This window comes from Natator depressus, chromosome 26, assembly GCF_965152275.1.
Source record: "Natator depressus isolate rNatDep1 chromosome 26, rNatDep2.hap1, whole genome shotgun sequence".
Lineage (NCBI taxonomy): Eukaryota > Metazoa > Chordata > Testudines > Cheloniidae > Natator > Natator depressus.
Window position 1 is genome coordinate 15,105,102 of NC_134259.1, and position 27,270 is coordinate 15,132,371.

The 27,270-nt window shown below is 60.6% G+C and overlaps 2 protein-coding genes across 10 annotated transcripts; one reads left to right on the forward strand and one right to left on the reverse strand.

Annotated features, from left to right (window-relative positions):
* Positions 1 to 32: 32 nt before the first annotated feature.
* RNF181 (ring finger protein 181) lies at positions 33 to 2,356 on the forward strand. The gene is made up of 5 exons (XM_074939917.1): positions 33 to 186; positions 399 to 532; positions 1,002 to 1,117; positions 1,329 to 1,403; positions 2,005 to 2,356. Exons 1-5 carry the CDS (start codon positions 110 to 112, stop codon positions 2,062 to 2,064), a joined length of 462 nt encoding a protein of 153 aa, XP_074796018.1. The 5' UTR covers positions 33 to 109; the 3' UTR covers positions 2,065 to 2,356.
* Positions 2,357 to 3,432: 1,076 nt separating this feature from the next.
* On the reverse strand, positions 3,433 to 26,868 carry TMEM150A (transmembrane protein 150A). 9 transcript variants are annotated; one of them, XM_074940336.1, is made up of 8 exons: positions 26,720 to 26,868; positions 18,134 to 18,323; positions 14,231 to 14,278; positions 13,549 to 13,608; positions 10,739 to 10,806; positions 6,038 to 6,165; positions 5,369 to 5,546; positions 3,433 to 4,377 (listed from the first exon to the last, which is right to left on the reverse strand). In XM_074940336.1, the coding sequence occupies exons 2-8, from the start codon at positions 18,196 to 18,198 to the stop codon at positions 4,136 to 4,138; spliced, it is 789 nt and encodes a 262-aa protein (XP_074796437.1). In that variant the 5' UTR covers positions 18,199 to 18,323; positions 26,720 to 26,868; the 3' UTR covers positions 3,433 to 4,135. The 9 variants fall into 9 exon arrangements, with proteins under 9 accessions (XP_074796437.1, XP_074796430.1, XP_074796433.1 ...); XM_074940329.1 differs by having other exon boundaries at positions 13,549 to 13,635; XM_074940332.1 differs by lacking the exon at positions 26,720 to 26,868 and adding an exon at positions 25,042 to 25,181 and having other exon boundaries at positions 13,549 to 13,635.
* Between the last annotated feature and the right edge of the window lie 402 nt (positions 26,869 to 27,270).

A 27,270-nucleotide genomic window follows, 5' to 3' on the forward strand; every position in this document is an offset into this window, starting at 1 on the left:
CGGCTACTTCCCCATCCAGCCCCGCCCCCGGCCGCGGGGATTGGCTGGCGCGGTCCGTCTCGTGAGGCCATTGGGCCGGGCCGGGCCGGGCTGAGCGTCACTGGCCCCGATGGCTTCGTACTTCGAGGAGCACAACTGCGAGCCCGGCGAGCGCGCCCGGGAGAACCTGCTGCTGGAGCTCGCCAGGTGGGGGCCGGGCCGGGGCGCGTGGGCAGCCCCCGGGCGGATGTGGGGGTCAGGGAGCGTGTCCCCCCCATGGGGGGCCGAGCCTCCCGGGACGTCCCCCCGCAGGAGCCTGTCGCCCCGCGGGGCAGGGTCGCTGCCTGGTCCAGCTGGGCCCCGCCCCCTGACCGGACTCTCCCCGCCGGTCGCGCCCCCTGACCGGACTCTCCCCGCAGGACCCTGTTCAATGGGCAGCAGATCGACCTGGGGGCCGTGGACTTCACCGACTGGGAGCAGCGGCTGCCCCCGCCGGCCGCCCGGCGGGCCGTGCTGAGCCTCCCCACGGTGCGGGTGACGCCGGCCCAGGCAGGTGAGGGAGCCCCCGGTCAGGGCTCGGGGGCTCTGCTGGTGCCCCGCCCACTGCCCCAAGGGATGGGACCCAGGTGTCCGGCTGACCGAAACGCTTTGCTGCGCCTGCAGCCTGCCTGGCTCCTCGGGGATCTCTGCTTCCCTTAGAATCATAGACCTCGAGAGGGCACCGAGTCCAACCCCCTGCTCAGAGCAGGGCCAATCCCCAGTTTTTGCCCCAGATCCCTAAATGGCCCCCTCAAGGACCGAACTCACAACCCTGGGATTAGCAGGCCCGTGCTCAAATCACAGAGCTATCCCTTCCCGCGGGGTGGGTTATTGCCGGATTGTGGCGCTCAGGACGGGGTCGTGGTGCCCATTTACATGGGGTCCTGGGGCATCGGGTCCGGGGGTGGGCGCCTGCTGCCTGGGACAGGACGAGCCTGATGCTCTTCTCTCTCCCCTGCCCACTGCCCGGCGCCGCTGCCCAGACAAAGGGCTGAAATGCCCCGTGTGCTTGCTGGAGTTCGAGGAGGATGAGGGGGCCAGGAAGATGCCCTGCGAGCATCTCTTCCACTCAGGCTGCATCCTGCCCTGGCTGGGGAAGGTAGGTGCTGCTCCTTTCAGAAGCTTGCAGGGCCAGCTGTGCTTCCCCTACCCTGGCAGGGGCTGGACCCAGGCCTTTGGAAGCACAGACAATGGGGGGTGACCTCTGCCGAATTGGCGGTGCCAAGGAGACACCCGAAAGGTCTAGGGCTGCAGGTGCCCGAGTGGGCGAGGGGACGGCGCCTCAGCGAGATTCCTCTTCTCTCCCCCAGACCAACTCCTGCCCTCTCTGCCGCCACGAGCTGCCCACGGACAACCAGGAATACGAAGAATACAAGAAAGACAAGGTGGGGTGCTTGTTACCACGCTGCCCCATAGAGGGAACCAGGGGTGGGCAGTGTGGGGTCCTGCTGGAGGGGCGGGTGTGCACAGAAAGGCTCCGTTCCTGCCATTAAATGGTTAAAGCCAAGCGTCCAGGGAGCAAAGCATTAGAAGATTGAACGCTGAGCCCAGGAAGGGGGGAGAATTCAGGGCCTGCTGGGCTGGGGTGTAATTTGGATGGAGCAGGGCCAGTTTTCCCCATCCCTGTTAGCTCTGCTGGTGCCCCTCCCTGCTGACCCGCAGCCTCTCTGCCCTTCCAGCCCTGGCTGGCCAGGGGTATGGTTGTCACAGGGCACCCAATGCCCGGGGAAGAGGCTGGAGGTGGCAGCATCGGATGATGATGGTGTGGGGGGTCAGGCCCGAAGCGTGATGGTAATCGCAGTGACATGCTTCCAAAGCCCAATACCTTGCACCCTGTCTGGCTGTGGGCCCCAGCGGACTGCCCAGCGCGGGCGGGGAACATGGTGGGGTACATGGGCCACCTGATGGCCATGCTGGGCAGTGGCCATGTGCTAGGCGGGGCGGGTGGAGCTCGCCTTGACCACTGCCTGCCCTGGTGTGTTTCAGGTGCGGAGGGAGCAGCGCGAGCACCGGCTGGAGTACCTGCATGGGGCCATGTACACGTGACCGGGGGGTGCCCCACCCTGGCCCCCCACCTGCCTGGGGCATTGGATGCCCTCTCTGGGTCAGTGGGGGTGACCCCTCAGCGTGGGTACAAAGTTGCCTCCATTCCAGAGCTGGGTCCACAGGGGGTGTCCCTTGACATAGACAGGGCCCCTCCTTTGCTGAGCAACCCCAGCATCCCCATGGAACAGCCCTGGGCATCTCCCCCACTTTGCTGTGGGGTAGGGGCAGGGGTAACACTGACCAACCCCTCCCCTGTTGTCCAGCCATCTCTCCAGGCTGATTAAAGGTGTTTTTCTCTGACCCAGAGCGTTTATGGAGTGTCACTGGGGAGTGAATGGGGGTGGAGGGCTTAGGGTATGGAGTCGTCTCTGTGGGGGAGATAGAAGACCCACCCTCCTGGCCTCTTTCATTCCCATGGGTGCTGAACCCTGCCCTGGGCCCTAAGCCTTGGCCCCTGCAAGAGTCCCCACAACCAGCTGGCTGCCTGGAACCTGCCTGGGGGCTGAACTCCCTCCCCACTCAGGGGCAAGCCCACAACAGCTATCCCAGGGCCCCTGGCTCTAGCTCCCCCAGTGGTGGGGTAACAGCAGGGCAGGCCAGGCTGGGGCAGGCCCTCCCTGCTGTTCAGAGGGAGATCACAGCATGTTGCTGGTGCCAGGGGGGCGGGCGTGATAGGGTGTCTCGTGAAGTAAATGGAGCCCCTCCTTTGCTGATCAGCCCCAGTGTTCCCTGCTTCCTACTGACACCGGGCTCAGAACGGCTGGGAGGTGAGGGTCACTCTGAGCCAGGGGATTGGGGCTGTTTCCCCATAATCTGTGTTTAATGAGGCTGCTGGTGTGACACCCCTCCCCAGTTAGGGGGAGCTGGGCCCCGGGGACCCTCTCTTGGATTCAGCTGCCCCTCCCAGCTTGATGGGAAAGGGGTTTGGGCAGCATTGTCCCTGGTGTGGCCCAGGGCTCTCTGCTCACCCCCAGGTAGGAGCACCCAGCTGCAGGGCGTTGGGAGAATCCTGGCCTCCAGAGGGGTTATGATTCCCCAACAATGGAAGCTCGGCTGAGGGAGGCAGGAAGAGGAGATCTAGAGAAGGGAGGGCACAGCCATGATGGATGAAAAGCTGGCAGGTGCCCCCTGCTCCGGCCCAGCTCAGTAACCAGCATCTGCAGCAGAGCAACCCCCCACACACACTTACACAAGGAGAGGGCTTGCCCCGGGGCGTGTGGGGCAGCCACCTGTCACAGGGGCCCCAAGGTGTCATGAGCAAGGGGGGAACCGGGCCCTAGCTGGCCGTGCCCAAGGCTGGCCCGGGCAGGTAAGCAGGGCTCCTCCGCAGGGAGCTCCCCAGTGACCAGCAGCACACCCTGCTCCAGTACAAGTCCCTTTATACACACCTATAGATATAAAAAGTACTAAAAATACCAAACCATTTTACTGAAAGAAACCAGCTCAGAAGGATGGGGAGGGAGGCTCTTTGCCGCCTGCCACCTCATTCCCCCCCCACCACCACCAAGACCTCCCCTAGGAGGGGGAGAGGAAGGAGAGGGGTTAATGGGGATGGGAGAGAAAAGACCCTCCCTCGCAAGGAGAAGCAGCAAGGTCAGACACCATGGAACAGCCCTGTGCGTCTCCCCCACTTTGCTGTGGGGTTACCCCAAATCCTTCCTGGGTGGGGCAGGGGCTTGAGCAAGGGAACCTGTGCAGAGGGCCTCCCGCTCAGGAGAGGCTGCCCCGCCTGGGGTGGTAAAGCCCCCAGCGGAGTGGGGTAGCAGCATGAGCAGTCGTGCCCTGCAGCCAGCTCCGGTCACCTTTCCCTGAGCAGCCACTGCCGGCAGGGGTCTGATCTGCAGCGGATGTGAGGGCCGGCGGTTCCCAGCAGGCCCCTGGGAGCCAGTCCCTGCAGGAGAAGGCTGGCAGCCCCACCCCAGGGTGCCCTCTGGCTGTTGATGCAGCAGCCAGGCTGGCCAGCAGGGAGTGCTGCTGGGCTGGGCCCTGCTGTGGGGGGCAGCCCCAATACTGTGTTTTCCTTTAAAAAATGTCTTTTTTGGTACAAAATAAAGGAGGGGGGAGCCCCCGCTCAGATCACGGCAATGCTCTCGGGAGCGCAGTTGAGGTGGGTGGAGGTGCTGCTGCCGCCGGGCGACTTGCAGCCCCGGGTGCTGGCCCGCTGCAGCGCCGTCACCAGGGTGTCGGTGGAGACGGCCCCGAAGTCGTAGGCGAAGGTGCCGTAGAAGACCAGCATGTCGATGACGAAGACCCACTCGCAGACGGCCGCCAGGTGCTGCAGCAGGGGGCTCTCATGGATGAAGAAGACACCGCCTAGGGGCTGGCTAAGGAAAGGCACCCACTGGGTGTGGACTCTGCAGGGGGTGGAGTCAGAGACCCCACTCCCCCACCCAGCACACTGACCCCCCACCCCCATCAGCTATGAGGAGAAGGGGTACCAGCTCCCCTCATTCTCCCCCCCCGCCGGGGACTGACTGCAGGCAGCCCCCCACTTCAGGAGGAGGGGAGGGTATGCATGCCAGGAGCCCCCTGGGCCAGCTCACACCTGGCATGAACCTTATGACCCTTCCCTGCCCCCAGCCTGGGCATCCTCCCCCCATGCCTGGGCATCCTACAGCTCACGCGCCCCCAGCCTGTATGCAGGAGGTGCCCATGGGGAGGGTTTGTGGCTCTAGCTCCAGGCAAATGAGCATCTTTAACCCTGTGCTGCCTGCAGGGTGGCACAGCCCCTGACCACTAGAGGCTATGGGTACAGGTGAGGCCTGGGGCAGGGGACCCTGCCATGTATCAGTACAGCAGGAGAGGGCCAGCCCCTGGCATGCTGGGGCACCCTGGCACCAGGGAGGTCAGCCAGCCTGCTGTGGGCACAGACCTGTAGAGGGCACCATATGCCACAGCCCTTCCCAGTGTCTGTGCTAGGCCGTCCCATGTGGGGCTCAGAGAGGGGCTGCCAGTTTATAGCCTCTTCAGCAGCAGACATGGCCCCAGCTGACGCCCCTGGCCTGCAGCAGGAAGATCCTGATGTTCTGCTCCAGCCCTGGGAACTACCCTGCCCTCTGAGGACACGACAGCATCTTCCCTAGGCATGAGATAGCTGGGGGGGCATCGGGCCCAGGGATCGAACCTGGGACCGCTGCGTTAACTCAGAGCCAGCAGCAGGCTCCCTGGTGCAGCCTGCAGGACACAGCCCCACGGTTACATAGGTGACATTCATGGATGTTGAGCCCATGCCGTGCCACACCTGCCTGCCTGGATGCGAAGGGGCCGGGTGGGCGGCTGGGAAGCCCTGCAGCCAGAAGGATACTGAGGACGAGAGAGATTAAGGCCACGCTGGTGAGCGAGACGCGGAGGTGTGCCATCCAGCTGTCCAGGGTGCTGACGGCAGTGTGGTAGGTGAGGATGCACTGGAGGCAGACGAAGAGCAGCCCCGCCGGGAAGGCGATGCCCGCCCCAATGTAGTGCAGGGACTTGGCATTGTCCACCTGGAGCAGAGGGAGGGACAGCAGTGAGCCTGGTCCATTCCTGTCCCTCCGGCCTCTCCAGCCCCCCTCCCTCACTGCTGCTCCAATCCTTCCCCCCACGGGAACCGGCTACCTACCACCAGTTCAGCCTGGCTGGTCTCCCGCCATGGGGGCCCTGCACAAGCCCCTCTCCCCATCCCAGGCTTGCTTCTTCTGCACCCCAGTAGCTCCTCCCATTCTGCGCTGCCTTCCCTATCACCTCCTATGCCCCGGACAGGCCCCACTCCACAGCTGCCAAGCCCCTTCCTCTCTTCTCAGCCAGCCCTTCTGGGGAGCTAGCATCTGCCCACCCCCCATGGCCAGAGAGGCAGCAGCCTCCCCCCAGGAAAGGGACATCACAGCCAGCTTGGGGGAGGGGAGGCAGGAGGCCACGTGGCACCCATGGGAGGGGAGGCTGAGGGTACCAGGGCAGGAGAAAAGCCTGGCCCTGCCGGGTGCTGGCCCAAGCCCACCTGGAAGTTGCCAACCACAACGAGGCCGGCAGCGTTGGTGCAGCCCGCGATGAGCGCCGTCGTGTTGACCCAGGAGCGGTGGCGCTGCTCAATCAGCTGCCCATAGCGCAGGAAGCAGATCAGCACCACTGCCGAGAGACAGGCCGTTAGCAGGCCTGGGGCTACCTTACAGCGGGAGGACCCCGGCCACACCACAAGCTGTGGGGCGCTCCCCCTCTGGGATACCAGCTGCATGGCTGGGCCGTGGCTCTGACGTGAGGTGTGTGGGGCTAGAGAACCAGGCTGGTAACAGTCAGCCCCACCTCGCAACCAGCTGAGGGAAGCGCCCCCCCGAAGCCAGGTGTGCTCACAAAACCCAGCTGCAGCAACGAGGCATTGCAGACCCCAGGGAACGGCAACAAGGGCCATGAAAGCCACTGGAAAGAGACAACCAGGGATTGCTCCTGTGACAGCGCACCCCATATTCTTCATAGAGATATTATTATGGTATAATTCGGATATATTTTATAGAAGATAAGGCATGGGAGGTGTCATTGGAAAGGTTATTGATTTACTGAATATGATTATCCCACGTGTGTGCAGGTATCATTTCTGTGTCTGAAGTGAGAAACATTGCCTGTCTATATTTCAAATGTGTTTACACCTGGGGATGCCCACTAGGCAAAAGACCAGTAGTTTTCAAACTTTTTTTCTGGAAACACAATTGAAGAAAATTGTTGATGCCCATGACCCAACGGAGCTGGGGATGAGGGGTTGGGATGCAGGGGGCGGCCCTGGGCTGGGGGTGCAGGCTCTGGGGTGGGGCCAGAGATGAAGGGTTTGGGATGCAGGAAGGGGCTCCAGGGGTGGGGGGATCAGGGGTGGGGCAGGGGATTGGGGCACAGGGTTATCTTGAGCAGCTCCCGGTCAGCGGCACAGCCAGGGTGCAGAGGCAGGCTTCCTGCATCTCCTGGCACCGTGGACTGCGCTGCACCCCGGAAGTGGCCAGCAGCAGGTCCGTGTCCTCGGCCGAGGCGCACAAGCAGCTCCACGCAGCTCTCTCCTGCAGGCACCGCCCCCCTCCCAGGTCCCATTGGCTGGTTCCGGTGCGGAGCCAGTGCTTGGGCAGCAGGCAGAGCCCCATGGCCCCCCTGTCTAGGAGCTGGACCTGCTGCTGTCACTTCTGGGGCGCAGCGCAGTGTCAGAACAGGTAGGGACTAGCCGGCGTTAGCCAGGCCGCACCCCCCAACGGGACTTTTAATGGCCCTGCCGGCGGTGCTGACCAGAGCCGCCGCGACCCAGTGCCTTCCACTCCACAACCCAGTACTGGGTCCCGCCCGGCAGTTTGAAAATCACTGCTCTAGATGGCTGGCTGGGAAGGGCCCATTCAAATGAATGCATCATAAGGGAGAACAATAGGCCTTAGAAGGTGCTTATTCCCCACCTGGGGGTCTTCCTGCGGATGCTACAAATGGCCTCTGAGCAATGGCTGCTGTGGCACTGCAGGGACCTGTACCCAGGTCACCTGGTGCTGGACTCCACCTTGGCATACCCGTGTTTTTCCACTGAAAGGTGTGGGAACCACGCTCGGAGACAAAGGGTTCCCACTGTAGGCAAAAGCTATTTAAGGTCGGGGAGTGACATCATCATGGTTCTTCACTGACTTCCCCCAAGAGACTCTGAGGAACAAAGACTGAACTGGGGGGAAGGGCTGGACCCAGGCTAGAGGGATTTTTAGCCTGTGAAGGAAACACCTGGGTTTTAAGCTGTAAGCAAGTGCAGCTGGCCCTCTGCAGCCTGCTTGACTATCACGTGGGATGAGACATTGTGACTCATATCCAATCCCGTTAGTATATTCAGCTTCGTTTGCGTGTTTTGTTTATAGTTGTGGCCTTCAAAGCATCTGGCAAGGAGTTCCACAGGTTGACTGTGCGCTGTGTGAAAAAATACTTTTGTTTTGAACCTCCTGCCTATTAATTTCATTGGGTGACCCCTAGTTCTTGTGTTATGAGGAGTAAATAATACTTCCTTATTTACTTTCTCCACACCAGTCATGATTTTATAGAACTCTATCGTATCCCCCCTTAGCCGTCTCTTTTCCAAGCTGAAAAGTCCCACTCTTATTAATCTCTCCTCATAGGGAAGTTGTTCCATACCCCTAATCATTTTTGTTGCCTTTTCCCAAATCTTTTCCAATTCCAATATATCTTTTCTGAGATAGGGCGACCACATCTGCACGCAGTATTCCAGATGTGGGCGTACCATGGATTTATAGAGAGGCGACATGATATTTTCTGTCCCATTATCCATCCCTTTCTTAATGAGTCCCAGCATTCTGTTCACTTTTTGACAGCCGCTGCACATTGAGTGGATGTTTGCAGAGAACTCTCCACAAGGACTCCAATATGGATGGTGGGTGAACCCCTGGCTTGGGGAGGCTAGCCCCCAACCCTGCCCCGCCCCTTCCATGCCCACCAGAGCCCAGCCCCCACTCAGAGCGCTGCGCCACCAGGCCTGGCATGCCCCAGCCTGCCCCTGAAGGCACCTCCTGGCAGAGCTGCTGGCCCCAGCGCTGAGCAGGTGGAGTAGGCCCGGCCCCAGGAGGATGGGCAGCGTGATGTGGCCCCCAGCCTGCCTGCCCCAGGGAACAGCAGGCGGGATGGGGTCTGGGGGGTGGAGTATGGGCCTGGCAAGGCCGGCTCTAGGATTTTTGCCACCCCAAGCAAAACAATTTTTGGCCGTCCTCGCTTTTTTTTTTCATGCCCCCCCGGTCCCTGGCTCCACCCCAACTCCACCCCTTCCCAACCCCTTTCCCAAATCCCCAGCCCTGCCTCCTCCCCCAGGCATGCAGCATTCTCCCCACCCCCATTGATTCTTGTGGCTCCCCCTCCACCCCGCAACAGCTCCCCTCCGCTCCGCCTGCTCCCCTGAACACGCTGCTGCTGCGCTTCTCCCCCCTCCTGGTCAGGTGAGGGAGAGGCAGCGCGTTCAGGGGAGCAGGCGGAGCGGAGGGGAGCAAGGAGTGCAGGAAGTAACGGGGCGGCGGGGGGGGGGGTAGAGGAACTGCTGCCCGCCCCAGCTCACCTCCCCTCCACCACCACCGCCTCCCCTGAGCGCGCGGCCGCTCGGCTTCTCCCCACTCCCTCCCAGGCTTGCCACGCGAAACAGCTGTTTGGCACGCGGCAAGCCTGGGTGGGAGGGAGGGGGGAGAAGCCGAGCGGCGGTGGCGCGCTCAGGGGAGCAGGCAGAGGTGAGCTGGGGCACATTTCGAGGGGCAGCATGGCCGGCGCAGGGATGCTGCCCCTAGAAATATGCCACCCCAAGCACCTGCTTGTTTTGCTGGTGCCTAGAGCTGGCCCTGGGGCCAGGGGACATCAGGCTGTTTGGGAAGGCAATGCCTTCCCATGCTTATGATACCCACCACCCATGGATTCCCAGATCTCTTTCTTGAGTGGTAACAGCTAATTTAGACCCCATCATTTTATAGGTGTAGTTGGGATGATGTTTTCCAGTGTGCATCACTTTGCATTTATCAACATTGAATTTCATCTGCCATTTTGTTGCCCAGTCACCCAGTTTTGAGAGATCCTTGTGTAGCTCTTTCCAGTCTGCCTGGGACTTGACTATCTTGAGTAGTTTCATATCATCTGCAAATTCGGCCACCTCCCTGTTTACCCCTTTTCCCAGATGTACTGCAGCTGGGTGTGTCCCACCTCTGCGTGTGCTGAAGCCTGGGAGAGGACTTGACAGGCTGGTCACAGCACTACTATATAAAGGGAGCCCAGGCGGGTGGGTCAGGGGACCCCACTTCCAGATGGCACCCCAGGGGTAACTCATCACCCCCCCACACTGTGAGTATTGATAGTGGCTGATGGGAAACCCCCTCACCCTTCTCCAGTGGAAGGTCCCCAGATCTCAAGGGGCTGCCTGAGCGCTGGAGCCTGGGGCAGGGGCACGTGGGGAATCTGTGGACAGCCTGCAGATGTTGACTGCCCAAGGGGAAGCTTGTTCCCTCCACTACTATCTCAGCTCTGAATCTGGGGGGAGTCTATTAAATCGACTGGTTATTTTCACCCCAAGCAGCTCGCTGGTGTGCAAACTGTGTGGAGTGTGTCCCCCACAGTGACTGGGAAGCTGGAGTCACACCTCTGGGGGTGACAAATCAAAGGGGAAACTGTCTGGTAGTTAAGAACTTGGGGAGGCCACGGGGACCTGCAGGGCAGTTGGGGTCACCATGAAAGGAGTAACCAGGCCAGTGGAAGCCAAGGTGAGACCTTTACACTTAGTGGCTGGTGTGAGGGCTCCTGAGGCCACAGGACTGGCAGCGACGGACCCACTCCCTGGTCCGGGGGATCCCCAGCATATCCCACAGGCACAACATTTTTACAGAGAGTTTCCAGCACTTATGTTGCAAAGAAAACCTTCCACCCACCACTGAGCTGCCCTGGGAAGGGAGCAGCCCACTCCGTGCCCCGGGGGGGATCTGCTGTCTGCCCAGCCTGGAGGTCGGGCCCCAGTCCAATGCAGAGGCAGCCCTGGGGACAGAACAGCAAAGGGTCCCTTCTACAGAGCCAGATCAGCAAATGCAGCCCCAGATCCTGCCCCACAGCAGGGAGGCCAAGCCTGGTGTGGGCTATGAGGCCAGCAGGCCCAGGCAGGTGCAGGAGAGGGGCCCTCTCCACAACCTGGCTCCTCAGTGGGCCAGCTGGGGTGGACACTTACCCATGAAAGCCCCAATGTTCCCAATAAGGCTGAAGAGGCAGCTCTCAGGGGGGTACGTGCCACACTTACTGCAGGGCAAGGAGAAAGCTGTCAAAGCCAGCACATGGCTGGAGCAGCGCACGCGTCCCCGTGGTGGGCTTGGAAAGCGGGTGGGTATGACCCCCCTCCAGCACCCCTCTGGGCCTATCTCACCGCCCTGGCTCCTGGGCCCTCACATGCCTCCTGGGTATGGTGGCACCCTGGCACCCCAGTATTCACCACTGTCATGTAATTATGCTGTGTTTTGCACCAAGCATGCCTTGTGAGGTATCTTTCTAAAAGTCTTGACCTGCTAGACAGTCATATCTCGTTGGATTGTGTGTGCTACCGTCCTACGCGAAGTTATGAAGTTGGGCTGGGTACGTGTTACTGAAATGTGTTGTGAGGTTGAAAACACCCACAAGCAGCCTTTCAGATACAACACTCAAAAGGCCAAGCAATGCTAATGGCTCACTGAGAAAATGCACACAGGCACCAGGATTACCCCAGGAACTGTGCGCAAGAGAAACCTCTCAGAGATAGCTCTGCACCAGGGGTCTCAAACACGCCGCCCGCGGGGCTATGTCCTGCGGCCCGCCAAGCTCCCCACAACCCCCCCCTTGCCTACCTCTGGGCCAGGGGTGGCAAACTACAGCCTGTGGGCCAAGATTGCCCCCCCGGCGCCGGGAGCTGCTGCTGGCACCACATCCCTGGGGAGGGGGAAGGGGAAGGGGAAGGGCAGAGGGCTCCATGCATTGCTTCCAGGCCCCCCGCAGCTCCCATTGGCCAGGAGCGGGGAACTGCAGCCCATGTGAGTTTGGGGGAGGTACCTGGAGGAGCAGCAAAAGCAGTGCACAGAGCCCTGTGCCCCCGCTCCCCCAGGGGCAGCAGGGACGTGGTTCTGGCTGCTTCCCGGAGCAGAGCGGGGCCAGGGCAGGCAGGGAGCCTGCCCTGGCCCTGGTGCACACCACTGCCACCCTGGAGCCGCTCTAGGTAACTGGCTGGAGCCTGCACCCCAAACCCCTCCTGCACCCCAACTCCCTGCCCTGAGCCCCCTGCCACACCCTGCACCCCAACCCGCACCCTTTGTGCACTCCCTGCCCTGAGCTTCCTGCCACACCCCAAACCCCTCCTGCACCCCAACTCCCTGCCCTGAGCCCCCTGCCACACTCTGCACCCCTCCTGCACCCCAAACCGCACCCTTTGTGCACTCCCTGCCCTGAGCTTCCTGCCACACCCCGCACCCCAACTCCCTGCCCTGAGCCCCCTGCCACACCCCGCACTCCTACTGCACCCTCTGGGGGCAGGGAGGGGGCGGACCTGAGGCGGGGACTTCAGGGAAGGGGTGGGAAGAGGCGGGGCGGGGCCTCATGGAAGGGGGTGTCAGTGACGCAGTCCTCGGGCCAATGCACTCGTCTTCATGTGGCCCTTGTGGTCATTTGAGTTTGAGACCCCTGCTCTATACAATGGGAACTGTTTGACCCAGGTCACAGAGAAAGAGCTTTCTAGCAAGTGGGGAGAAGATATAAAGGGAGGGAAATGACAACATGGGGGTACCTCACTCTGCCTACAACACCACACCTGGAAACCTCTGAGGAACAAAGACTGAACTGGGGGAAGTAATGGTCCCAGGCTAAGGGATTTCTACCCTGTGTATGAAAACCTGGGAAAGCCAAGGCAGCTTGTGCCTTAAGCATCTGCCAGCCTGTGTCACTCAGGGCGAGAATTTGCTAATTCATCTCCTACCTATCTAGTGTGTTAAGCTTAGTTTGTGGTTTTGTTTATTTACTAGGTAACCTGCTTTGATCCGTTTGCTCTCACTTATAATCACTTAAAATCGATCCTTTTGTAGTTGTTAAAAACTTATTTTATGTTTTAATCTAAACCAGTGTACGTTTGCCTAAGGTGTCTGGGGAAAATCTCAGCTCGGTTACTACAAGTGTGCATGGTCCTCTTCACATTGAGGGAGAGGCAGACCAGGTATTAAACCCACATACTGGCCAGATTGGACCAGGGCAGGACGGTACTGCTCTGGGGTCCCAAGCTGGGAGGCTGGTGGTTAGAGAGCCTGCGTGTAACTGCAGCTGGGTGTGTCCCTACCTGTGTGAATGCTGGTGAAAGTGCAGGCTGGAGGGCTTTGCAGCTTGTCACAGCAGCACAGGGTCAGAGGGAGCCCAGGCTGGTGGGTCAGAGGGCTCAATGGTACCCCAGCTCCAGGTGGCACCCGGGGGAACCTGTAACACATTGCGCCAGGCCCTGGGCCCCCCAGGTGTGCTGCTCCTCTATCCTCTCCTTGACTCCTCTGCCACCATGCCACGCAGGCTACATGTGACTTGGCATGAGGAGATGCCACAGCTTGGGTGGGCTGGCTGGTTTGCACAGCTGCCCCCTAGCAGGGTGGGGATCAGGCCTGTGGCCCACAGCACCATCTCCCTGTTGCACAGAGGCAGCGGGAGGCTGGGGAGGCTTGGCCATAGCTCATTCCAGCACATGCTGCCAGAGGGCTCTGGGAGCCTGGCACTTCCGGAAAGCCCAGCAAACAGCAACCACAGCCCCCCGCCCCCAGCTCTAAGTGATACATGGATGGGGTCAAGAGGAGACAGACAGTGAGGCAGCCAGCGAGGCTGGGGCTGCCCTGGGGTGAGGGAGCTGTGAAGATCCTTCACTTAGGGCAGAGGGTGCAGCTCCTCTCGCCTCATGGGCTAGCAGCTTGCAAGCTCCTCGGGGTGGGATACAGCCCCTAGCGCGACAGGCCCCAGGTACCAATCACACCAACCGCCCTCCAGCCTCACCTGATCAGAGGGACATCTTCCAAGGTGCAGCAGCTTTTGGGGTAGCCATGCTTGACAGGGCTGGAGGAGCATGACTCGTTGTAGGACCTGAAACCAATTGGTAAGTGGGGGGGCGGGGGGGGCGTAGGAAGGGGATGAAAGGGGCCGGAACAGCACGGGGGGGTGGGGGGGGGAGAATTGGGAAAGGACATGGGGGGCAGGAGCAACTGATCTCTGCCCTGCCACTTCCCCGAGCAGTGGTATAGTCCATATTACCCATCCCTGGGCATGGTGCCCTCCATACACAGGGGAGACCACAGGGGCTCCTCTCCCTGTCCTGGGAGCCTGGAGACATGGCCCCACCTCCTCCAGGCTGCCCAGAAGCCCTGGCACCCCCCCCGGCAGCACAGAGGGACTACTTCCCCCACCAGTGGGCCTTTCTAACATGGTTGCTGCCAGGCACCACCCACTAGGCAGGCAGGGGCAGGTTACAGCCCGTGCTCTGGACCATCCTGGGCACCCCCTGCTCCCTCCATCCCAGGGGCAGCACTCTGGATCCAGGCCAAGGAACTGGACTGGAGCACAGGGACTGGCCCCGGAGCCGGACCATACCGGTTAGCAGAGACTCTGTGGCCAGGGCAAGGAAGAAAGCCGGGGGGGCAGCAGCGCCTGCGCATTGCCAGCGACGGGGGGCTGCTCTCACCAGTTCTCAACGGGGCACACGTGGTGGTTCATCACTGCCATGGCGTACCTGCGAGGAGCAGAGCCAGGGTCACGACACCTGATCTAGCGAGGGGAATTAATGCACCCACCCGGCCTCCTGCCCCATAGGAGCCTTCTTACCTCCCCAGCCTCTGGAGCAGGGGAGCCCAACTTAAGAACCCCTTGAGAGGCATCCAGTGCCCCCAGCCGAGCCCTGGGTAACGTCTCCAGACAGGTGCCTTGAAGAGCCTGGGGGGTGCTGGGAATGGACACAGCACCGGGAAGGCCAGCCACCGGGGCTGAGAGACCTGGCAGTGCAATCCACGCCCCCCTCATCCAGCCCACCTGGGGGTACGTGATACAGGCGATGGGAACAGCCATTGTGCCATGCAGGCCAAATATCCAGCTACCTCTGCCCCACCACTCTCATCCCTGCAAATCCCTCCAGGGACGTGAGCCAGTGCCCTGCTCTGCCCTGCCCAGGGAGCTGCTTGGCTCACGTTTTGCTGGAGGAACCAGACAGCTCCATGCTTTGGAGCTTGCTGCAGCGCTGGCAGCCAGGGGCTCCGTCGCCGACCCCCCATGTAGGGCTCTGCGCTGAAGCGCAACCGGCCACAGCACGTGAGGGTTCAGTCTTTGCCCCCCCCGAGTCTCCATCAAGCAGCCCTGGCTCACAGGCACAGAGACAATTTTTTCCTGACCTCTGCAAACGCTGGGCTCTTTCCTTACGGGCTTCCACCCTGCGTGGGGATGGGGTGCACAGAGGCTCTTGCCTTCCCCAAGACCGAGTGGGGGTTTGGAAAGTTACCAGCGATTCTGAGAGGTCCCCAACTTTCCCTATCCCCCCCCTTCCCCAGCAGCACGACGGCTCTGATCGCCCTGGTGTCTGGGCTGCTGGTGGGGTGACGCACGCTCGGCCCAGCTGGAAGATAGCAGGGGAGCCGGGCCAAGCAGCAGCCAAGACAACGCGAAGGAATGTGCCCTTCGTCCGCTGCCACGCTCAGCTGTTTAGCTTCAACAGCCGCCTTTGGGGCCAGCGCAGGGACAAGCCACCCTCCCTGGGCTCCAGCCAGTCACCCCCTGGGCCTGCGCCAAGAACATCCACACAACATAGCCCAGATCCCACCCCCCAACTCCCGGGCAGAACCGCCTTGGTGGAGAGACCAGCTCCCCGGCGCAGAAGGGCGGAACAGCCCCTTTGTTGCCCTGGGTGAGGGGACCCTGCCCAGCAGCCCTGTGCACCTGGTGCCCATCACTAGAGCAAAGAGCACCGCGGTGGGGGCAGGGAGGGGCTGCAGTGGGAAGCTGGTGCTCCTGGTGGCAGCAGAATGAAGAGGGTCTGGGTGCACCAGCTCAGAGCCGCGATCCAGTCTGGCAGGCCAGTGGGCGAAGGCAGGAAGGACATGCGGCTGAGGGGCTATTCCGTGGGGAGCAGGGCTGGTGGGGCAGTTCTAAGGCACAGCAGTGCCGCCGCCATGACCCCTTGTGGAGCCCGACTCCCGCACTGGCACGGCTAGGGCACTACGGTTTGATAGCACGAGAAAGGCCTGGGAGCTGGTGGGGGGGCAGCTGAGCTCCCGGCCTGCGACCCCCTGCTCACCCCTCCCTGAGCAGGGGCCAAGGACTGCGCCCTGTGTCCACACCGCTCGGGGCAGCCTGGCAGGCGCCTCGGCTCATTCCTGGCGCATGCGGAGGCCTGCGCTCCTTGCCCAGGACCCTGTAAGGTCCGCGGTCCCCTGACACGCAAAGTCAAGGGCAAACTGCTCTGTGGAGCCTCCAGCCACCTTTGGCTCCTGCCTCACTTGGGGGCAGAGCTGCCCCCAGCACAGCCCCCCGCCCCCGTACCTCCTTTTACTGGGGGAGCAGATGGGGTTGACCTTGATGGCCTGGCCTGGCCTGACACCGCATCTGCCAGGCCCCCTAGCTGAGGGCCCTCACTCCTGCCTCCGCCCCACCCTCACCAGGCCCTGCTTCCCATCAGGGTCTCAAGTCCCCACCTCCAGTTACAGTCACTGAGAGCAGCTGGTGCTGAGCCCTGGCAGGGCCCCCCCCCGCCCGATCCCTGTGCCCCTCTGAGCTCCTGCCACTCCAGACTGGGCCAAACTGGCACAGCCTCCCCACTCCCTGCAATACCCGAGTGCCTCTGGAAAAGCGCGTGTGTGTGTTGGGGTGGGCTTTCACCAACCCCAGGAGCAGCTGGGGGTGAGATATGGGGGGCTCTGAGCTACCCTCTACTTAACTGCACAAGCCTCCGGTCACTATCTATAATGAGTTCCCACCTCCCTGCCTTTAACCAAGCTGTCACCTTCACCGCCGAGGCTCCAGGCCAGGGCTGGAGCCATCAGCAACAACTGCTGGCTGCTCTAAGCACCCAGTGTGCGCAAGAGCCTCCCAGGGGCAGCGAGGGGGTCCCGGAAGGCCGGCGGGCCTGCCAGCCTGCCCCAGTAGGCTCTGCGGAGGCCTCATGGGGCAGGGGGCCCTGCAGGTGAGGCAGCAGCCAGACCCAGGGGCTTATGCTTAAGTTATCGCTCTGCGTCTGAATTCCATCTGTTTCCTGGGCAGCTTTGCAAGGCCCTTCCCCTCGATCCTGCCCCTGGCACTGGCAGCCCCCAGGGGCTCCCCTCCTGCAGAGGGGCACTCAGCCCAGCACGGTTTGAGGTGATTCTGGCTCTGCCCCTGTGGATGCCGACACGGGTCCCCCCAGTGGCTGGACCCTGGTACTGCAGGGTGAGTTAGGGACACACTGGGCTCTCTCAGAGAGGAGGACAAGGGCGGCTATTGTCAAGGCAGCCGTGCTGACGACTGTGGGGAGGGGTGGGGGAGACACAGCAGCCCAGCAGCCAGCCCCACCTTGAGGAGGATTAGGAGAGGGACCCCGCCCAGCTCAACTAGCATTTGGGGCCACCTGAAAACACACTGGCTGGTAGCTCCCCATCACTGGGAGGGGGTGGGTAAGTGCCAGAGGGCCACACCCGTGGGAGCACTGCAGCTGTCAGTGGACCCTTTGCTGCCCTGGGTTGGAACACAGCCCCTGAGCTGCTCAGCCTGCAGGGAGGAAGTCCCGTTCTGGGCTCGTAAGGCCAGTCCTGAAGCCAAACTCAGCAGATACCACGGGTCAGACACAAGAATGCTGAGCCCTGTAGTGACCACCATTTACCTGTGCAAAGGGGATCCAGTTAACCCTCTCCCCCCCAGGCTCCCGTGTCAGACACAGGCCAAGGGGAACACACTGAAGTGTAAGTGGTAAGATGTTGGCCAGGCCCACATGTAACTATGGCTCGCTGCTGATGGAGCCTGGCGACGGAGGATTCATCACACAGCTTATGCTAGTTTCATGCCCTGATCACATCGGGGCAGGGCTCAGAGAGGACCCAAAGGTGCCCCCAGCATTGGAACAGTGGTATCTGCACCTCCCAAAGTAATTGCTCCTGGGGTCCTGCACCCCAGTCCTGCCAAACCTTTCCATTTACCCCACCCCATCACAAAGCAAACCTCAGTGCTCCCTCCATGACCCCCACCAGCACCCCAGACAACAGCCACCCTGGAATCCGAGCTGGGCTGGGGGCACACCAGACAGCCGCCAGCCACTGTTACACCAGGAGGGGGCAGAACTGGAGTGAACCCAAGACTCAAGTAAAACATGGTGGCAACCGTCAGTTCATAGCATAGGAGGCTACTAAAGTGGGGGCGGGGAAGGAGAAGAGAGAGGAGGAGGCAGGAACCTGCTCTTCACTGGATTCAAAGTCACTTGGTTTTGGGCTTAGGCTGTCAGAGGAAGCGGCCCATGGACTAGCCACCCAATCTCATGGGCTATTGGAGCACCCCGTTCGCTAGCCAGATCCCAGCCCCCAATGGTTAACCCTCCCCCCGTCACTACACAAATCAGAGCAAAGCGGCTGCTTACACGATCCATATCCCGGTGATGGAGAAGGTGGACAGGCTAATGGGGAGGATGATCCAGGCTGTCATTAGGGAGTCCAGGTACAGAACATGTGGGGATGGGGGGGCTCGGAGATGAGGGAAGGGAGGAGGGAAATGGGTGGGCACCAGCTACAACCCAAGGCCTCCACTCCAAACCATCAGAAGGCACCTGCCTGGAAGAGAGAGAGAGAGGGGCAGATGTCAACCAGCAGCAGCCAGACCCACTGTTATACAGCTGGGGGGATGTCACCTGCCTTGGAGCCCCTCAGGTTGGGACCATTTTCCTCTTTAATAGCCACGTCCCTTGGACAGCTAGTGTCCATCATCCCACCCACCCAGGAGTCCCCAGGCCCACCCCCTGGCTTTAGCCAATGCACACAGCACCTCTGCTCTCCCACCTCCTGGCACTTAGTGAAAGTCCCTGGTAGCACTACAAAGTCCTCCCCCAATCACCCATGACCTTGCACCCAGGGCACAATGCGTGCCAATGCTGGGACACATGGCAAGCGCCACAGGATGGCAGCAGACAGATCTTCCTGACCATGCTCCCATCAGGGGTAGGGAGCCCCTTCTTGGGCATAGGACAGCTGCAGATTCTTCCAGCCCAGCCTTCCCCTGTGCTCCTGGGTGCCCCCGCTTTGTGCTGCAGCTGCATGGCCACATTCTGATACAACACCCCCTCTTCTCCCGACACAGCCCCCTGCCACTGAGCCCCACCCCCCCTCAAAGCTACAGGCCCCCCAAAGCCTCCTTCTCTTTCCAGCTCCTTGTGCACATCCAGCCAAGGAAGCAGGACATTCGCTTCTCCCCCACGCCGCTGGAGTCAAAGCCAAGGGCTCAGCACCCTCCCCAGGCGCTGGCGTGGGGGTTCAAGGACACGGACTTTCTGGCGCCCGCTTGCACGGGGCTCTGGCCGGCCCTGGAGAACAGCGCTCGAGCCACCGCGGCCGGTGCAGACGCAGGCCCTCTCCCCCGAGGGACCCCACCGAGCAGCGAGACCGCCACGCAGCCTCCAGGGCCGCTGCCGGGGGGCGGCCATGCACCCGCCGAGACAGAGCCTCAGCCCGCCCGGGGGCGGCCAGGGAGCGGGTTACCCCCGCGCCTCGGGCCAGGGCCGGCCGCGGGCCCCGACGTCACCCCGCAAAGCCGGCCCCGCTGCGGGCTCCCGGCTCCGGCTCAGCGGGAACCCCGCGGCGGCGCCAGCGCCGGGCGGCCCCGGCTTCGCCACCCACGTGCGAGCAGCGCCCGCGGGCCCCGGCAGCGGAACGTCCGACGCGCCCGGCCCGGGCCAGACCCCGCCGCGCGCGCTCGCACAGCCCGGGGGGGAGAACCGGGGCCGGGGGGGGCCGGGACCGGGGGGAGGGGCAGGTAGGGGGCGGCCCGGGCACCTCTTACCCGCTCCCCGCCGCGGCCTCCCGTCCCGTCCCGGCCCGGCCCCACCGCGCCGCAGCCGCCGGCTCCACACGGACCTGGAACGGGCCAGGCCGGCCCCGCCCCCGCGCAGCTGACCGCGGCGCGCAAGGCCCGACGGGGGCTGTCGTTTCCAAGCCACCCCCCCCCCAGCGCAAGACTACAACTCCCGCCATGCAGCGCGAAGCGACGGCAGCCGGGACGGGACGGGACGGGCCGAGCGCCGGCGCCGGCTCCGCCCCTCCCCTCCCAATAGAATGGAGCGGGGCTAGAGCACAGCTCCACTGGACGGGGCGGGGCTTCTGCGACGGACAGGGATCCCTGAGAAGGGGCGGGGTTTGACGTTTGAATGATAGGGGGTCAGGCTGGACTGACCCATCTCTGGGGAGGGGGAGTCAATGGTCCCCCTCCCTCGGGAATTCCCTCGTTGCAGGTTCGAGTCCTGTCCTCGGCACAGGTTGGGGTGGGGGGCAATACTGGAGGTTCCCTGGTCAGGGCCAAGGGTCCTGCCACAGGTCCAAGTCCTGAATTAGAGGTCCCAGCTCAGGATCCAAATCCTGGATCTGGGCTGAGTCCAGGCCTTGGAGGGCTGAGCTCAGGAGCCCGGGCTGCGGGGGGCGGTGTTCGTGTCCCACACAGATTCAGGAAAAGGAGGAAAAGACGGTTACTCACCTTTGTAACGGTTGTTCTTCGAGATGTGCTGCTCATACCGATTCCCAATGGGTGTCCGTGTGCACGGCCGTTGGAGAATTTTTACCGTAGCAACACCCGGTGGGTCGGCTGTGGAGCCCCCTGGCGCGGCGCCTTCATAGCGCTCGCTACATACCCCAGCCGACCCAGCGCCCCCTCGGTTCCCTTCTTGCCGGCTGTTCCGACAGAGGGGAAGGGGGATGGGTTTGGAATGGACGTGAGCAACACATCTCGAAGAACAACAGTTACAATGGTGAATAACCATTTTTTCTTCTTCGAGTGTTTGCTCATATCGATTCCAATTAGGTGACTCCCAAGCCCCACCTAGGCAGTGGGGTCGGAGTGAAGCAACGTGGATTGTAGGACTGCTGTACCAAACGCCGCATCGCCTCTGGCCTGCCGGACGATGGCATAGTGCGAAGCAAAAGTGTGTACCAAGAACCAAGTTGCGGCTCTGCAGATCTCCTGGATCGGCACCTGGGCCAGAAAAGCCACCACCGAGGCCTGGGCCCTTGTGGAGTGAGCAGTGAGAGGCGGGGTCGGAACACCGGCCAGATCATAGCAAACACGGATGCAGGACATGATCCATGAAGAGATCCGCTGAGAGGAGACCAGGAGGCCCTTCCTCCGGTCCGCCACCACAACAAAGAGCTGGGTCGTTTTCCTGAATGGCTTCATACGCTCAATGTAGAAGGCAAGGGCCCTACGGACATCAAGGGAGTGCAGCTGCTGTTCCTGGTGACTGGTGTGTGGTTTTGGATAAAAAAACAAAAGAAAAATGTCCTGGCTCATATGGAAGGCAGATGCCACCTTGGGAAGAAAGGCCGGGTGAGGCCAAAGCTGCACCTTATCTTTATGGAAGATCGTGTAGGGTGGTTCCAAGGTAAGGGCTCTGAGCTCGGAGACACGCCTCACCGATGTGAGAGCAACAAGGAAAGCCGTTTTCCAGGAGAGGTATAAAAGAGAGCAGGTGACTAGCGGCTCGAACGGGGACCCCATGAATTTGGAGAGGACCAGGTTAAGGTCTCATGTGGGGCCTGGCTTTCGAACCTGTGGGTAGAGATGGTCCAGGCCCTTGAGGAAACTGCCAACCATGGGATTGACAAAGACAGAGCGGCCATTCGCACCCAGGTGTAAAGCCGAGATGGCTGCAAGGTTAACTCTAACAGAGGATGCCGCCAGGTCCCGCTGTTTTAGGTCCAGGAGATACTCCAAAATGAGAGGCACGGACGCCTGGAGAGGGGGGGTGTTGTGCTAAGTGCACCAGCATGAAAACTGCTTCCACTTAGCTGTATATGTGGCCCGAGGGGAGGGCTTCCTGCTGCCCATCAGTGCTTGCCGTACCGGTTCCGAACAGAGAAGTTCTGAATGGTTCAGCCACGCAGCATCCATGCCGTGAGGTGGAGAGATCGCAGGTCGGGATGGCAGAGGCAACCGTGATCCGGAGTAATCAGGTCGGGAAGAGGCAGCGATGGGACTGGAGTGTCCACAGAGAGCTCCAACAGCACAGTGAACCAGTGCCATCTGCGCCACGCCGGAGCCACCAGAATCACTCGCGCCCTGTCCCTGCGCACTTTGAGCAAGACCCTGTGCACAAGGGGGAAAGGCGTAAAATAGTCGACCCATCCACAGGAGCAAGAAGGCGTCTGTGAGAGAGCCCAGGGAGCAGCCTTGGAGGGAGCAGAAAGCCGGGCACTTCCGATTGCTGCGGGAGGTGAACAGGTCGACCTGGGGAAACCCCCACCTTCGGAAGATGGGGTGGATGACATCTGGTTGAAAGTGACCACTCATGGGAGCGGAAGGACCTGCTCAGTTGGTCCGCCAGCGTGTTCTGGACCCCGGGTAGAAAGGACGCCGCCAAGTGAATAGAGTGGGCTATGCAGAATTCCCACAGTCGAATGGCCTCCTGACAGAGGAAAGGGCCCTCCCTTGTTTGTTGATGGAGAACATGGCCGTGGTGTTGTTTGTGAGGACGGCCACACAATGACCCTGCAGCTGCTCCTGGAAGGCTTGAGAGGCAAGGCGTACCCCCTCAGCTCCTGGAGGTTGATATAAAGGGAGAGTGCAGACGGGGGCCATAGGCCCTGTGTCTGAATGTCCTTGAGGTGGGCACCCCATCCCAGGGCTGACGTGTCTGTGACGAGAGGCAAGGAGGGCTGAGAGTTGTGGAAGGGGACTTCTTCACATAGCACCCGAGGATCTAGCCACTAGTGGAGGGAGGCCAGGATCTGCTCCGGGATGGTGACCACCAAGTTCAGGCTGTCTCGAACTGAGCGATAGACTGATGCCAGCCAGGCTTGTAATGGGCGTAGTTGAAGTCTGGTGTGCATGGTCACGTATGTGCAGGAAGCCATGTGTCCTAGAAGACTCAAGCAACTTCTTGTCGATGAGGTTGGGAAGCTCTGAAGGCTCCGGATGAGGCTCGCTATAGCTTGGAAACGAGAGTCTGGCAGGAGAGCTCGAGCCTGCACAGAGTCCAGGACTGCCCCGATGAATTCTATTCTCTGGGTCAGTTCTAGTGTCAAGTTTGCCATGTTGAGGAGGAGGTCTAATGGACAAAATGTGTCCGTGACCAAACTAAGGTGGGACTCCTGTTCTCTGGTGCGCCCCTGCATAAGCCAGTCATCGAGGTAAGGGTATACCTGCATCCGTCATCGACAAAGGAAGGCCGCCACGACTGCCATACATTTGGCGAACACCCGGGGGGCCGTAGAGAGACCAAACGGAAGGGCCGTGAACTGATAGTGTTCATGGTTGACCACAAAGCGGAGGAAGAGTCTGTCCATTGGATGAATCGCTAAGTGGAAATATCCATCCTTCATGTCGAGGGCTACGCACCAGTCTCCAGGATCCAGGGAAGGTATAATAGCGCCCAAGGAGACCATGCGGAACTTCAACTTTACCATGTACTTGTTGAGTCCGTGCAGGTCCAGAATGGGCCAAAGCCCACCCTTTGCCTTGGGGATTAGGAAATATCAGGAGTAAAACCCCCTGCCCCTTAGTTCCCTTGGAACCTCCTCGATAGCCCCCATGGCGAGGAGTGTCTGAATCTCCTGAATAAGGAGTTGCTTGTGAGAAGGGTCCCTGAAGAGAGACAGGGGAGGAGGGTGCGGAGGAAGAAAATTGGAGAGAGTATCCCACTTCCACCGTGCGGAGGACCCAGTGATCCATGGTTATGTGAGACCAAGCACGGTGGAAACGGGATAAATGATTCAAGAAAGGTGGGATAGGATCCCGAACGAGGTCCGGTACATCGTCCTCAGGCGTCCCTTCAAAAGGTTTGTTTTGAACTGTCGAGGGCTTGGATGGGCCCTGGCCCTGCCCGGACTGGTGGTTGGGGGGTTTCCCCCGTCTCCTATAAAATTCCTGCCTCGGCCAAAGAGGGGGATCGGAGAGCTGTGGAGGCTGCTGGGGTTTGAAGGGCTTCTGCTGGGTAGCCGGTGTGTGCATGCCCAGGGACCTTATTATCGCCCTTGAGTCCTTAAGGCTTTGTAGCCTTGAATTGGTCTTTTCTGAAAACAGGCACGCTCCATCAAAGGGGAGGTCCTGCAGTGTTTGCTGAAGTTCCGGTGGCAGGCTGGAGGCTTGCAGCCAGGAGATACGCCTCACTGCAATCCCTGAGGACAAAGTATGTGCAGCGGAGTCCGCAGTGTCCAACGAGGCCTGCAACGAGGTCTGTGCCACTGTTTTGCCCTCTTCCGCCAAAGCTGCAAACTCCTCTCTGGACTTAGGAGGTACTAACTCCTTGAACTTCAGCATGGAGTTCCAAGACTTAAAGTTGTAGCGGCTCAGGAGCGCCTGCTGGTTAGCAATCCTGAGCTGAAGTCCCCCTGAGGAATAAACCTTGCACCCAAATAAATCAAGGCACTTGGCCTCCTCGATTTGGGTGCTGGGGCCTGCTGGTCATGCCGTTCTTTTTCGTTCACTGAAGCCACCACGAGCGAACAGGGCTGTGGGTGAGTAAATAGATAGTTATACCTCGTAGAGGGGACAAAGTATTTCTGCTCCACCCCCTTAGCAGGTGGGGGGATGGACACAGGTGTCTGTCAGATTGTTCTGGTGGTGGTTTGGATGGTCCGAATAAGGGGTGGGGCCACCCTTGATGGAGCTTCGGCAGAGAGAATATCCACCACGGGGTCCTCCACCTCTACCACCTCCTCTGCCTGCAGGCTCATATTCTGCGTCACCCTGTGCAGAGGTCCTGGTGGGCGCGGAGGTCTATCAGAGGGGGACCCGATACTTCAGTGCCCGCCACTGCCTCGGTGGGTGAGGAGGAGGAGGAGGCCACAGGAGGAAGAGGGTCGTCTGGGGCCTCTTGCGGAGCTGGGCCAGCGACCTCAGGGCCAGCGACCTCCCTGAGTTGGAGGGGGACCTGAAGCAGGGAGAGAAGCCATCATGGTCTCCATACCTCTAGGGACAGGTTGGCTGGCAGTATCCTCTTGCACTCATGGCTTGGACAGGGCTGATTGAGAAGTCCCAGACGGAGCACCCTGGGCCTGGTGGTATGCCCAGGGCATCCAGAACGGCCATTGAGTGGACCCTTGAGCAGGACCTTGCTCCTGCGCCTGCCAATGTCCGGCCCCTGAGTCCAGGTGGCTGTGGTCCAAATGGCGGTGTTCCAAGAAACGCGACCCCGCCTCCGATCCTGAAGAACGAGAAGCGGAACCTGACGGCCAAGGTGCTGCCGAGCGGATCTGCGCCAAGTCATGTTGACGAGGCGATGGAGAACGGTGCCGCGATGCTGGGGAACAGTGCCGTGACCTGGACCGGTACTGGAATCTGGAACAGTACCTGGATCTGGACCTGGGCCGAGATGATGACTGGCGTCGAGAGCGGCGTCGGGTCCGGGATCTGCTCCTCGACGGCGGATGGAGCGGTGCCGGTGTTGGGAGTTTGAGCAGTGTCGTGAGTATGACTGGTTCCGCGAGTACGACTGGCGTCGTGACGGAGAGCAGGACCGTGAGCGGCGCCGGGAGCGGGAACGGTGCCGAGAATGGGATCGGTGTCGCAGCTCGACCGACGGCGCCGGCGGGTGGATGAGCGCTGGCTTGCCCCAGGATGGTGCCAGATGTACAGGTGAGGCTGAGGGGATGCCGATACTGTCAAGGCATTAAGATCCCTTGCAGCCGCGAAGGTATCTGGGGTAGAGAGCAACCGGACCTCAACCACGCTGCAAGTCGGGGAGTCCAGGGGCACCGGACTCAATGGCTCTGACCTTGGTGCTGGAGTCAACGGTGCCAAAGCCGCAGGTTGTCCCCTTGTGGGATGTGTCTCCGCGGGCGGTTCCAGGGAGGCTGGTCTTTGCTGAGGTGGGCCAGTCTTTTCCGGTTTCCGGTGCCGCTTCTGGCCAGGAGAACGGGAGCGGTGCTGGGCCAATGATGTTGGCTGTGGTGCCGGGGAACATTGTGCTGCGGGTCTCTGTCAGAGTCGCTGTTCCCTCTAAGCTGTGGGCGTGTGCGTGCGCACACAGATCCCAAACCCCGCGCACACAGCGAAACATTTGCACAGAAAAATTCTTTTGCGCACACGGCCTGTCAAAAATTAGAGGGAACATTGGTCAGAGTCCAACCGCGGTGCCGTTCCTACCGCTGTCACTGGAGCGCTGTGCCCCGAAGCGCTCGATGCTGGATCTTGGCGCCCTGCTGGAGGCTGAGGGCTAAGAGGAGCTGTTTTAAACGAAAGTTCCGCTCCTTCTTAGTCCGGGGACAAAACCCTTTGCAGATCCTGCACTTCTCTGCTTGCGGGGGAGGGATAGCTCAGTGGTTTGAGCATTGGCCTGCTAAACCCAGGGTTGTGAGTTCAATCCTTGAGGGGGCCATTTAGGGATTTGGGGCAAAAATTAGGGATTGGTCCTGCTTTGAGCAGGGGGTTGGACTAGATGGCGTCCTGAGGTCCCTTCCAGTCCTGATATTCTATGATTCTATGAGGCTCCCTCAGACACGTCAGGCAAGAGTCATGGGGGTCGCCCTTTGGCCTGGGCTTAGAGCAGGAACCGCAGGACTTGAATCCCGGAGCTTTGGGCATGAGCCCGAGAGAAGAATCAGGGAGGAGGGGAAACCCTACTAACAACTATAACTATTAAACACTGTAACTACAACTATTAGCAAAACTATGAGGTATACGCTAGGGAGAGTGGAGAGCAAGGAAGCAGGACTCCACAGTTCCAACGACTGTCACGGGCAGTAAGAAGGAACTGAGGGGCGCTGGGTCGGCTGGGGTATATATTGAGCGCCATGGAGGCGCCACTCCAGGTGTTACCCGGGGTTCTTTCAACCCAAAGCTCTTGGTAACTTTTACTCTGTGCGAGGTGGTGTCAGGAAATAAATCAGGGGAGACACGGCCAATAGAGGGCTGGCACAAACAGGACAACACAAAAGTGCTTTCACTTAAAGCTAAACTTTACTTAGTCTCAAGCACTAACACACGTCTGCAAAAAGTTAGTAAAACACCCCCACCCCTCGATAATTACCAAAGCTGAGTGTGGCTCTCAAGCGGCAGAGCGGCAGGCTTCCGGTGGCCAAATCTTCCCTCTGCCGGTGGGGACTGCAAGATGTATCCAGAGGGAGAGTCCAAAAAGAGTCCTACTACCTCAAACTTTTCCCCCTGATTTATACATTAGTAATAGAATGACATGTCCCTTAAAGAAAACTTGTTAAGTAAGCAGTTTCAATAGTCAAGCAAGAGGTTCCTTCTGATTATCGATTAACCAGGTGTGGGTTTTTCCAGAGTTTGCAGCCTTGAGGCCCCAATAGACATTCCTGGGGCACATCCTGCTCTTCGAAAATGCATGTATCAGCCACTTCAACACAATTCTTATCAGGAAGGACGAGGGGTCAAGCTGCCCTTTCTGTGGCACCCAAAACTCCCCCCCCCCCTCCTGCCTTGGTCAAACTGAGAGTGCTGAATGGCCAATTTACAGCCTGCTGACTTGGCTGCTTTTAGCAATAAGCCATAGTGGTTTCAGGCACTTTACTGGTTTGCCAAAGTCTCCCCGTACACAGGGGGCTCCACAGCCGACCC